We start from the raw sequence: 13,162 nt of genomic DNA, 5'->3' as shown, positions 1-13,162 counted from the left end.
CCGTGTTGATAGTGAATCTGTTTAACTTGTCGTGGGGCTGTTACCTACCTCAGTGAACTGGTGAAAGGAGAAAATTATGAAACATAGCTCACCAATTTTATTTTTTTATTCTAGTAACTTTAGTGTGGATATTTTCCACCTTTTTTCCTCCAAGTAAGCCATTGTGGGTATATGTGTAAATCAGAATTTTATATATATGTAATTTATATCAAGTTATGTATTTAATTGCTTATATAAAAGTAGTGTTATATATGTGAGGATTATATTGACTTTCGTCAGTGGGCACATTTTTATTAGAAAAGTACTAAATTCTACCTCAGGTGTTCTGCCTGCCTCGGCCTCCCAAACTGCTGAGATTACAGGTGGGAGCCACTGCACCCAGCCAGTTTTCACATTTTCTAACCACGATCCCATGTTCTCAAATATAAAGCTGTCATTACTGGTAATATCTTTTATGTAAACTACTGCATCAACAAGCCTAATTTAATTTGCTTATGTCATCTTCATGTGTGTTATGTTTGCTACTTACCACTTGAAAATTCTACCTTAGTATTCAGGAGTAATTATTGAATATACTAAAAATATATTTATATTTTAAAGTATAGTTTATATTTTAAAAACTAAAACACTGTCTCTTGTCCCCGCCTCCCCCATCATATAGTTTTCTGATTCAGAATGTGCCAAAAAGGCTTTGGAACAACTTAATGGATTTGAACTAGCAGGAAGGCCAATGAAAGTTGGTCATGTTACTGAACGTACTGATGCTTCGAGTGCTAGTTCATTTTTGGACAGTGATGAACTGGAAAGGACTGGAATTGATTTGGGAACAACTGGTCGTCTTCAGTTAATGGCAAGACTTGCAGAGGGTAAGTTCCTTGCTACTACGAATGATTTACTGTAGGTATTGTAATGGAAAAGAAAGGTAGCCATGCAAACTAAGAAATGGAAAAAGATTTATCTTGTTTTGTAGTTGGTGTTATCCTTAGGCACACTGCGTGTTATTTTATAGATGATGTGCCTTGTATTAATGTGTGGAAATCTATATTATGTGTTTTGAACGCCACAGCATAATTTGCAGGATTTCCTTTATGTAGTGTTTATATGTCATACTTAGGAAATTACAAGTTTTTCTTTTTGTAATTTCTTATTTTTTGATGCAGGGTCTGGCTCTGTTGCCCAATCTGGAGTGCAGTTGTGCGATTCTGGCTCACTGCAACCTCTGCCTCTTTGGCTGAAGCCATCCTCCCACCCTAACCTCTAAATAGCTGGGACTAATAGTAGTAAACCACCACCACCATGCCTGGCTAATTTCTGTTTTTTTTTGTTTGTTTGTTTGTTTGTTGTTGGTTGGTTGTTTTTAAGAGATGGGGTTTCTGCCGGGTGCAGTGGGTCACAACTGTAATCCCAGCACTTTGGTAGGCCGTGGCAGGTGGATTACCTGAAGTCAGGAGTTCGAGACCAGCCTGACCAACGTGGAGAAACCCTGTCTCTACTAAAAATACAAAATTAACTGGGCATGGTGGCGCATGCCTGTAATTTCAGCTGCTCAGGAGGCTGAGGCAGGAGAATCACTTGAACCTGGGAGGGGGAGGTTGCAGTGAGCTGGGATTGCGCCATTGCACTCCAGCCTGTGCAACAAGAGTGATAGTCCATCTCAAAAATATATATATATATAGAGAGAGAGAGAGAGAGATGGAGTTTCACAATTGTTGCCCAGGTTGGTCTCGATCTCTGTTTAAGTGAACCACCTCCCTGAGTGCCAGCTAAGATAACAGGCGTAAACCACTACACTCGGCCCTCCTCACAGTTTGTTTTAGTGAAGTGATCATGATATTAACCACCCAGGAAACTTCGTTTCTCTGCTCTCAACATAGTAAGAACTTTAAGACTATTCTTTTACAGGTACAGGTTTGCAGATTCCACCAGCAGCACAGCAAGCTCTACAGATGAGTGGCTCTTTGGCATTTGGTGCTGTGGCAGGTAGGAATTGAATCTTTTCTAATTTTAAATCATTGTTTTTTTCATCTAATTCGAAAATTTTCCAAATTTTTACATTCAAAAGGACTTACTGAGAATTCAATTCATCAAGTACTTATAACCTGTTAGTTTCTAGTCTTCTATTTAAGGAAGTGGAGATGTAAGCTAGAATTAACCATGCATCAAAATGAGCTGTCAGGACAATTTTAAACCCTGCACCCCAGTTTTTAGTTGAAATTAATTGACATATTTTAAATTAAATTAAGTGATAAATTTTAAAATATATCACTTTTATTGAATACTACAAGGTCTATATTGTTTGATCGAAAAACATATTTGTTGTAATATTCGAATTCAGAAAATACTAGAGGCATTTAAAAAAGCTTTACTTAAAACTATTGTAGTAGAGTGTAGAGACAGTTATTTTTCTTAATAGTACATACAAATTTAAGATCATGAATTGGGAGATGGAGATTTTGGAGACAACAGGAAAAGAAGGGTGAATTGACATTTTTACAATTGTGTAAAAAGGGATTTAGTTTATAAAACACTCATTCCCCCATGCACCCCTCCCCACCTTTTTAAATTTATTTTTTATTTTTATTTTTAATGACAGTTGACTTGCTCTGTTGCCCAGGCTGGAGTGCAGTGGTGCAGTCTCGGCTCACTGCAACCTCCGCCTCTTGGGTTCAAGCAATTCTTGTGCCTCAGCCTCCCGAGTAGCAGGGATATTTTTAGTAGAGATGGGGATTCACCATGTTGGCCAGGCTGGTCTTGAACGCCTTACCTCAAGTGATGTGCCTGCCTTGGCCTCCCAAAGTGCTGGGATTACAGATGTGAGCCACTGCGTTGGGCCTTCATGCCTTAATTACCTGTAACTTCTACGTTGACCCAAATCTAGGAGATAGGATAGGATTTAATTTTGAAATGTCAAAGACATGCCTTTAGAACATTATAAGAGGAACCTTGTAGTGTAGAGACCCGCCCGCCTCAACCTCCAAAATCCTGGGCTACAGGCATGAGCCGCCTCACCTGGCTGGTCCTTTGACCTTATATACGAAGTGAGACTGTAACTCAGAAGATATATTTTAGACCCTGGTAGTACTGCATCTGAATGTATGGAGAGGTCCTGTGGTTGCTTCATGACTTTCTTCGAAATTGAAGGCTCAATATTTAATTAAAGTAGATCATTTCTGTTCTTACATTTATTTTTTCACTGCTTTGTCTTCTTAGTGGATGTTCTTAAGTGTGTGAGTACCTTTAGAAAACCTGCCTTTGGTTTCATTTCCTTTCTATCAAATTGTATGACTTATCTTGAAATTTGACAAGCAGTTACTCCCTAGAATTTCTGACAACGATGCCAGTTTATACTTAAAAGAAGAATCAACCAGTAAGGCATTTGTGTATTTAACAGTCATTTGATCCCTCCTTAAGTTATTCCATTGGATTAATACATATTTTGAGTTTATAGTGTTAGCGCTTTGATCCTTTATAGTGAATAATTGTCAATTGCTACTTGCTCTAATTGATACTAAATTCATTAGAGAATTATACCCTATTATTGCAGTTTAAAAGGTTTTTTTTGGTTTTGTTTTTTTAACTAGAAAACTGTTTACCTATTTTGCTTCCCGTTGTTCATATTGTTCTTTGACAATTTAGAAAATTTTTAGTTCCTGTTATAGGTATTCCACTAAAGGGTGGTGAAAGATTTGTTCGTGCCTTCAGGGAATTGATACAGTGACAAAAAAGGTCATTTATAGACAATTACTGTTACACCCTGGATGCTGTATCAGATACCTTGATTTGCTCTGAATATCTTCAGTTAACTGAAGATAATCCTCTGTTAAATATCAGTTCTACCGTCAGCCATTATTTCTTTTATTATGTATGACTGTACCTCTCGGGTTCTTTCTTATCGTATAGTTTATATTAAGATTGTTTGAATGTAGGCAGCTAAAATCCTAAAGCTCCATATGGATTCCTGATAATAGTCCCTACCCTTTATCTATGTATCTTGTTATATTCTCTTTTTTAGTGCTGGTGGTAGAGATGATTTTAAAGATCATTTTGTTTTATTAGACTTACTATAAATTTCTTCTGCATTAATAACACTCATGTTTTAGGTGAATATCTGTGTAACTGATGTTTTTCTCCAGATGGTGGTCATTAAAATACTACATATAACCTGTTGAAATAAAATTGTTGAGTGTTCACTGTGTTTGAGACCCTTGTCCCCTAAGTCTTTTAAAGCTATTGGGTGAAACCAGGGGTGGATCATCACTATATCCACATTATTTTATTCTGCCAGTTTGATAGGCCCTTTCTAAGATAGGTTAGAGTCTTTATCTTTATGAAACCCATGCTTTATTTTTTACTTTGTCACAAATGATATGACAAATCATTTTTGAAATTATGATTGGGTTGATAGACAAAATAGCATGGATTTCTGATATCTATAAATTTTTTCCCATTTTAGGAAAAAAAAGACAAATTGTGTTATTACTTAAAGTTTATTGATACTGTTCACATGGTCATGTCTTCAAGTTCCTTCAGTATACACCAGTTACATTCCTTCAGCTCCCTGAGATACCAATTTTGAGCACCTGGGACCCAGGTATTTTATCCTGATACAACTTGGGCTGCAGATCCCGGTACTTTTTTGCCCATGTTTTATGATCGTTTTCTGTCCCCAGCAAGAAACCCGTATATGTGGTAATAAAGTGTTGAAATTGAATCAGATTTTAATGAAAATTAGGTTACTGAATCAAAATTTTGATGTTGTATATTTCTATCAAAAGAACTTCAGGAGAGCATTATAGCACTGTGGCAGACTTAATCTTCAGGCTTGCCACTGTTGCACTCTGTAGCAGCTTTAAGATGGCGTCCACTGTAGAAATCTAACGATTATATGAGAAAATATATTGGTCACATCCCTCTTATTTTTAATACTGATTGATTTTCCTAAACTTCATAGCTTGTAAGAAAACTCCAGAGATTTTTATGCCTGCCTTGCTAAATTTTTACACTAGGCCAGGAAATCATTAATCAAGTTGACCCATTATGGGCTAGATTTGACAAGTTAAATCTTTGAAAAGTCCTTAAAAAATAATATATACATACTGTTGGAATGGTATATTTCCCAATGGTGATGTTCTTCCTAAATTGGGAAATCATTGAAACTGTTACAGCTTTTTATGTGCACTATTTACAATTTTACAATATCCTTCTAAAGTGTTAAGTACTATGGTCACTAAAAATACAAATACTTGTATTTCCTCCCAAGTACTTGGAATTGAATTCTCAAGATCAGGGTTTTTCAGTCATTTTCTGACCGGTGTGCTTCCCTTTCCCCATTTCCCATTATTCCCAGCTGTATAGTAGTGTAGTGGAATTCACTTGAGGTATGGAAGAGTAGTTTAGTCTAGGAAGAGAGAGAGAAAAGTAAGTTTCCCAGGATAAGCGGGGGAAAAAAGGCCCCAAAGCCTTGTCAATGAGGAATGGGGAAGGAGGTTTTGCTGCCAGGTTTTACTAAGTACATTTCAATAAACCCTGCTGTTGTAGTCCTCTTTTATTAATGCTTTCTTGACATTTACCCTGTTAGTTGAGGCTCTTCATTGTTCCTGCACTGAGCTGTAGAATTCTCTTTTGTTATAGATTTGCAAACAAGACTTTCCCAGCAGACTGAAGGTGAGTTGAAGTGTTTCTATTTTTTATTTTTGCCTTTGAAATAGAATTAAATGTAGTAAGACAGTTTTCTGTATTTATTGTCATATTTTTATACCAGTAATTTGGACTGAATTTTGACACAATGGCACATAGTGGTATATTCATAGTAATCTGTCTATATTTCAGAAGACCTAACCCAAATTAATGGACTTAAAAAAAAATCAAAATAACAATTTTTTTTTGCTTTAGTTTGCTTAAAATTTTCAGCCTTGTTTTTGTTTTATGCCTGTGTGTTCTGAGTGTTGATAAGTTGCATATAGAAGTCAGGAAATGAAGTATTTTCTTGTTAACGAGTAGGCAAGTATTTTATTTTATTTTATTTTATTTATTTATTTTTTTTTGAGACGGAGTCTTGCTCTGTCGCCCAGGCTGGAGTGCAGTGGCTGGTCTCAGCTCACTGCAAGCTCCGCCTCCCGGGTTCACGCTATTCTCCTGCCTCAGCCTCCGGAGCAGCTGGGACTACAGGCGCCCGCCACCTCGCCCGGCTAGTTTTTTTTTGTATTTTTTAGTAGAGACGGGGTTTCACCGTGTTAGCCAGGATGGTCTCGATCTCCTGACCTCGTGATCCGCCCGTCTCGGCCTCCCAAAGTGCTGGGATTACAGGCTTGAGCCACTGCGCCCGGCCGGCAAAAGTATTTTAGAACATGGAATCTGGAAGTTGTGTCAGTATAAAATTACGAATCATGCTATAAAACTCACCTTTTTTTGCTGAAGACATAGTACTCAGTGATTTATTTAAGCCAGTACCAAGCAATAAGAGGTTTATCCAAACTTAAATTACAAGCATATTTCAGAGCAACCATTCATTAAGTAGGCTATGATTTCTTGTTTTTAGTTATCACTAAATCTCTGTTGCTTGACATGAGCATTTTGCTATTAATGTAAGTTCTGTATCTTTTGTCGGAGTATGCTTAATGTTTAGGGAAATGATTATGAGAAAGATATGTCATGTTCCATCAGAGACAAGAATTAAATTTTTTTCACAAACAAGATGCTTCTACTCAGTGCTGTTTTGTTAAGAGATTTTAAAAAGATTTTCCCAGATTTACTGTGTTCTGCATTGATCTAGGTTGAACGTGAATATTTGTATAGTACGTTTTCTTAATATTTTTTAGTATTCATGGTATATAATCATACTAAACTTGAGAAACTGGAAGAATCAAGTCTTCCTCAGTTGCGTTTAGACTTTCTAGTTTTTTCAAGCATACTTCCATATCTTCTGTAAGCTATTCAGTGATCTTCATTTTTGCATAGTTATAATACACTCTCGAATCTTTTTTCCAGTAGAATTTGATGTTACATTAAAATTTTGTTTAAAATAAAACTTTATAAAAGAAAAAAATACTTGTATATTACAGAGAAGCTAAAGTACTTGTAATGCTACCAGAAAGTCATCATTTTATGATATATTTTATGCACAGCCCTAATTTCTCGGTGTAATAGTTTTGATACTTTAAGTGATCGTTTATTTTAATTACCGTAATTTCTAATGCACTGTTTTATCCTTAGCTTTGTTGTTATTATGTTTTGGAATGAAATTTGGTCAGATAATATGATTACGGTGAGTTCTGTAACAGCTACTGGTAATATTTTTGTAAATCACATGAAAGCATTGGAGCAACTGTCTTGGAAAATGCTCTTTAAACTTCAAACCCCAGTATGTTTTGGTAGTAGTGGATATTACACATATATGCTGCTCTTTTCAGTGTTCTTTTATTGTGCTAAAGCATCTTTTTTAAAACATTTATTAATAGGATTTATTTTTCTTAATAGGATTGTTATAATAGGATTTATTTTTCTAGGACATTGTCTTTAAACACTTGGATGATTTTATATGTCTTTTAATTCTTTTATAATTACAGTTTGTAGATTTAAAAAACTTCATGGGCAGAAAGCTGAGAGATAGGAAAGGATATAGATTTATTTGGCATTTCAAAGGATTTTGTTTTATTCCTTCTTATTCGGGTATTGAGATTTTGTCTGATCGAATTGATTTTGATAACACGTAAAGTTTAATTTCCCTGTTAAAAATAGGATTCTCAAATTTCTGAATGTCTGTTTCAAGTATTAGGTTACCTCAGTTTTCTGGCACCTAAAAGCTACTGATACATACTTTAGTAGCAATATTAAATAAGGTAAAATACTCCAGTGACATCCTAGTTACATGCTTGGGGTGGGTTTTTGGTTTCGTTTTAAAGTATTTATGAGGGATACTTTCATGCATTTTCCATGAAACTAATTTTTCTCTCTCTTTTTTTAGCTTCAGCTTTAGCTGCAGCTGCCTCTGTTCAGCCACTTGCAACACAATGTTTTCAACTCTCTAACATGTTTAACCCTCAAACGTAAGTAATGGACTTTATTCTTGATATTTCCTATCCAGATGTTAATAGAGTTGTTTTGAAAAGATATTTTCCATATATTTCTCTCTCTCTCTCTCTTTTTTTTTTTTTAAGATGTAGTTTCGCTCTTGTTGCCCAGGCAGGAGTGCAATGGCATGATCTTGGCTTACTGCTACCTCCGCCTCCTGGGTTCAAGCAGTTCTCCTGCCTCAGCCTCCCGAGTGGCTGGGATTACAGGCATGCGCCACGACACCCGGCTAATTTTGTAGTTTTAGTAGAGACAGGGTTTCACCATGTTGGTCAGACCAGTCTCAAGCTCCCAACCTGATGTGATCCACCCACCTCAGTCTCCCAAAGTGCTGGGATTACAGGCGTGAGTCACTGCGCCCGGCCTGGTATTTCCATATTTCATTTGAAACTGCATAGTTTTGATCCTTTTAAAATAATTTTTCAGACAGGCGTGGAAACTATGCCTAGCTAGTGATTAGGATACTAATAACTGTTAGCATTGGAATGCTAGTAACTATGCCCAGCTAGTGATTAGGATGCTATTTTTTTTAACTCTTCGCATTGGTTTTAAATATCGTATTTATAATATGGTACAGCCAATCAAAATGTAGATTTGTTTCAATTTCGATAAGTTACATTTCATATGACAGTTGTATGACTCTTTCATTCAAAGAGTCTTGAATTCTTTTCAAATTTATCTATAAAATGGTGATAAACTTTTGTAGTAAGTATCGTTTAATAGATAGCATTGAAGTATTTAACTTTTTTTGTTGGAGCCAGAGTCTCACTCCAGGTTGGAGTGCAGTGGCGCCACCGGCTTTATCTCAGCTCAGTGCAACCTCCATCTCCCAGGTTCAAGCAATTCTCATGCCTTCCAAGTAGCTGGGATTACAGGTGCACACCACCATGCCCAACTACTTTTGGGTTTTTAGTAGAGACAGGGTTTTCTCATGTTGGCCAGGCTGGTCTCGAACTCCTGACCTTAAGTGATCTGCTCGCTTCAGCCTCCGAAAGTGCTGGGATTACAGGCATGTGCCATGATGCCTGGCTGATTTTTGTATCTTCACAGTAGAGATGGGGTTTTGCCATGTTGGCCAGGCTGGTCTTGAACTCCTGACCTCAAGTGATGTGCCAGCCTCCCAAAGTGCTGGAATTACAGGCATGAGCTGCTGTGCCTGGCCCATTTAACTATTTAAAAGTCACTTTCGGGTTATGCGGAGTCATAAAATTAGGTTGGGATCAATGTTTTCTATCTTATTTGGCTTTGATTTTCCCCAGAACCCTATACCTTTTAACTTTTTTTTTTTTTTTTTGAGATGGAGTCACCTAGGCTGGAGTGCAGGGATTTGATATTGGCTCACTGCAACCTCTGCCTTCTGGGCTCAAGCGATTATCTTGCCTCAGCCTCCGGAATAGAAGGGATTACAGGCACCTGCTACCACTCCTGGCTAATTTTTGTATTTTCAGTATAGACCGGATTTCTCCATGATGGCCAGGCTGGTCTCAAACTCCTGACCTCTGGTGATCTGCCCACCTTGGCCTCCCAAAGTGCTGGGATTACAGGCATGAGTCACCATGCCCGGCCTCATTGAAAATTTATTGTTCAGGGCTGGGCACGGTGGCTCAAGCCTGTAATCCCAGCACTTTGGGAGGCCGAGACAGGCGGATCACAAGGTCAGGAGATCGAGACCATCCTGGCTAACACGGTGAAACCCCGTCTCTACTAAAAAAAATACAAAAAACTAGCCGAGCGAGGTGGCGGGTGCCGGTAGTCCCAGCTACTCAGGAGGCTGAGGCAGGAGAATGGCGTGAACCCGGGAGGCGGAGCTTGCAGTGAGCTGAGATCTGGCCACTGCACTCCAGCCCGGGCGACAGAGCGAGAGTCCGTCTCAAAAAAAAAAAAAAAAAAAAAAAAAATTTACTGTTCAATACCAGACTGCAGTGTTCTTTGGGAAAGAGACATTCTGTCAGTGTGCTTTTTTCCCCAGAGTATTTTTTTTAATTCATAGAATATTTAATTTTTTTGATACATTTGTAAATATATATAGTTTGTTTCAATAGTATTTAAGAGTCCTTAATACTTTCTTACAGAGAAGAAGAAGTTGGATGGGATACAGAGATTAAGGATGATGTGATTGAAGAATGTAATAAACATGGAGGAGTTATTCATATTTATGTTGACAAAAATTCAGCTCAGGTATTTTCATCTTTATGAATGATGTTAGGTTGTTTATCTCTACTTAATCTTCACACATGTGGTGCATGTTATGGTCACTGTCTTCCATTACAGTTTTTTTGTGTGTGTACCTGAAAGTAGCTTTAATATAGTTGCTAAATAAACCCTCCAAAATAAAAGAAAATCAGTAACAGTTTGATCAGGGTATGAGAGGAGTTTCTAGTAATGCTCAAAGCTTGCCGTGAAATCTTGGCATCTTGATTCATTCTTAGACTGCATATAAATCATACAGAAAAGATAAAACAGGGCACGTTTGGGAGCATAAGTCATTTTTCAATAAAATTCTGCTCATACTTACTAGCCAGTGGAACAATTATGGTAAACCATTTTGTGGTTATAGAGCACTAAGTTTCTACAGGCAACTTGAATAAACTTAACCTGGGTCCATTTCGTATACAGCAACATCTTTACCTTTTTTTCATTTTTTTCTGTGTTTTAGGGCAATGTGTATGTGAAGTGCCCATCAATTGCTGCAGCTATTGCTGCTGTCAATGCATTGCATGGCAGGTGGTTTGCTGGTGAGTTTGAATTTATTTTTTTGACTCGTTATTAGGACTCTAAAATGAAGACGTTAAACCCAACATGTCTGTTTCTTTCAATAGGTAAAATGATAACAGCAGCGTATGTACCTCTTCCAACTTACCACAACCTGTTTCCTGATTCTATGACAGCAACACAACTACTGGTTCCAAGTAGACGATGAAGGAAGATATAGTCCCTTATGTATATAGCTTTTTTTCTTTCTTGAGAATTCATCTTGAGTTATCTTTTATTTAGATAAAAATAAAGAGGCAAGGATCTACTGTCATTTGTATACAATTTCCTGTTACCTTGAAAAAATAAAAATGTTAACAGGAATGCAGTGTGCTCATTCTCCCTAAATAGTAAATCCCACTGTATACAAAACTGTTCTCTTGTTCTGCCTTTTAAAATGTTCATGTAGAAAATTAATGAACTATAGGAATAGCTCTAGGAGAACAAATGTGCTTTCTGTAAAAAGGCAGACCAGGGATGTAATGTTTTTACTGTTTCAGAAGCCTAACTTTTTACACAGAAGTTACATTTCACATTTCACTAATACTGATCTTTGGCTGATGGTTGAGCAGGTTTCTGAAATACACATCTAGTGTATGGAAATACAAGACAGCTAAAGGGCTGTTTGGTAGCATCTCATCTTGCATTCTGATCAATTGCCAAGAAAGGGAGATTTCAAAATTACAATATTTCTTGATGGTATCTTTTCAATTAATGTATCTGTAAAAGTTTCTTTGTAAATACTATGTGTTCTGGTGTGTCTTAAAATTCCAAACAAAATGATCCCTGCATTTCCTGAAGATGTTTAGTGAGAGTCTGGTAAGCAAAGCAGTCAGAAAGAAATAGGAAATGCAGAAATAGGTTTTGTCTGGTTGCATATAATCTTTGCTCTTTTTAAGCTCTGTGAGCTCTGAAATATATTTTTGGGTTACTTCAGTGTGTTTGACAAGACAGCTTGATATTTCTATCAAACAAATGACTTTCATATTGCAACAATCTTTGTAAGAACCACTCAAATAAAAGTCTCTTAAAAAGGCCACAGGAAATCTTCATTTTTCAAATGTTTTAAAGTTACAGAAATTTGAGAATAGAGTATTAGGTTCTTTTAGTCGCAATTCATTACTTTCCACTTGGGAAAATGTGACAAGTCTGCGGAAACTTGCCTTCACCTTGCCCCCCATGAATTCCTTTATGCCATTATAGTCTAGCCCTGTGTATTTTAGAAGAATATATCAAAACTGAGGGGTTTATGAAAAAGAAAAGCGAACAGCCGGGCCTTAAAACCTGGGCATTCTTGGTCTCCTGCATTGGGCATATTTGTGAAGAAAAGTTTCACCATTTACAACACATACTTAACAAAATGGCTTAACTTCAAACTGGTTTCCCAAATTGATATATCTGCATATATTACTGCATTAAGGGGTTTTCAGCTTTCATACTAGTTGGAAAGTAAGCCATCACCATTTATACTCAATTCTCTTCAACTGTTTGTATCCTGGTAAATCTTGAGTAGGCAATGCTGCTCCTAATTTACCTTCAAATACTGATTTCCTTACCTCATTTGTTCAACTTTTTTTTTTTTTGTTGGCATTCAAGCACAAGTTTTACAAACTTGGTTTATTTAAAGAGCTTGAGTTTGGGGGAGCATCAGAATTTCATATGAGTCATTTTGTTTGACATCCCATTGTTTTGGTGATTTAATTTGAATGGAAACTCCCAAAGTTCAATTTTTCTTTTTGAGACGGAGTCTTCTCTTTGGCCCAGGCTGGAGTGCAGTGATGTGATCTCGGCTCCATCTCCCAGATTCAAGCAATTCTCCCACCTCAGTCGCCTGAATAGCTGGGACAGGTGTGCACCATTGTGCCCAGCTAATTTTTGTATTTTTAGCAGAGACGGTTTTTGCCATGTTAGCCAGGCTGGTCTTGAACTGACCTCAAGTGATCCACCTGTCCTGGCCTCCCAAAGTGCTGGGATTACAGGCATGAGCCACTGCGCACAACCTCATTGAAAATTTCTCAATACCAGACCGCAGTGTTCTTTGGGGCAGAGACATTCTGTCAGTATGCTCTTTTTCCAAAGTATCCCCTGCTATCAATTTTTTCCTTGAACCAAGTCTTGACAGGAAACAAATCTGCTGTGTCATTGCTTTCTAGAGAACTGGACCAGCAAACATAGCCTTTAGTGGTTAATCTCATCTGTGCCAAAATTTAGTCACTACCACAGAGTGAAATTTGGTGTTTAAATAATGTTCAGAGGAAACGTGGTTAGAGTGTAGTAACTTGAATAGTGTTGTGCATGGAAAACAGGTCATTCTGAGTGAAACTGTTTATGTCCAATCAGT

General features: G+C 37.2%; 1 protein-coding gene across 9 annotated transcripts in view; it reads left to right on the top strand.

The window, feature by feature from the left end:
- The window catches only part of RBM39 (RNA binding motif protein 39), a 41,230-nt gene extending 29,370 nt beyond the window's left edge, over positions 1-11,860 (top strand). For 7 of the 9 annotated variants that reach the window (XM_030914133.1, XM_030914131.1, XM_030914136.1 and 4 more), the window contains 7 exons: positions 662-866; positions 1,903-1,980; positions 5,614-5,664; positions 7,964-8,045; positions 10,143-10,248; positions 10,727-10,805; positions 10,890-11,860. In XM_030914133.1, coding sequence (XP_030769993.1) covers positions 662-866; positions 1,903-1,980; positions 5,614-5,664; positions 7,964-8,045; positions 10,143-10,248; positions 10,727-10,805; positions 10,890-10,990 — 702 coding nt within the window. In that variant the 3' untranslated portion in view covers positions 10,991-11,860. The remainder of the gene's footprint in view (positions 1-661; positions 867-1,902; positions 1,981-5,613; positions 5,665-7,963; positions 8,046-10,142; positions 10,249-10,726; positions 10,806-10,889) is intronic. The other 2 variants (XM_030914134.1, XM_030914132.1) reach the window with 1 other exon arrangement.
- The last annotated feature ends 1,302 nt before the right edge of the window (positions 11,861-13,162 follow it).

This window comes from Rhinopithecus roxellana, chromosome 13 (genome assembly GCF_007565055.1).
Source record: "Rhinopithecus roxellana isolate Shanxi Qingling chromosome 13, ASM756505v1, whole genome shotgun sequence".
Taxonomy (NCBI): domain Eukaryota; kingdom Metazoa; phylum Chordata; class Mammalia; order Primates; family Cercopithecidae; genus Rhinopithecus; species Rhinopithecus roxellana.
Note: the sequence above shows the minus strand (reverse complement) of the source record. Positions and strands in the feature narration are given on the sequence as shown.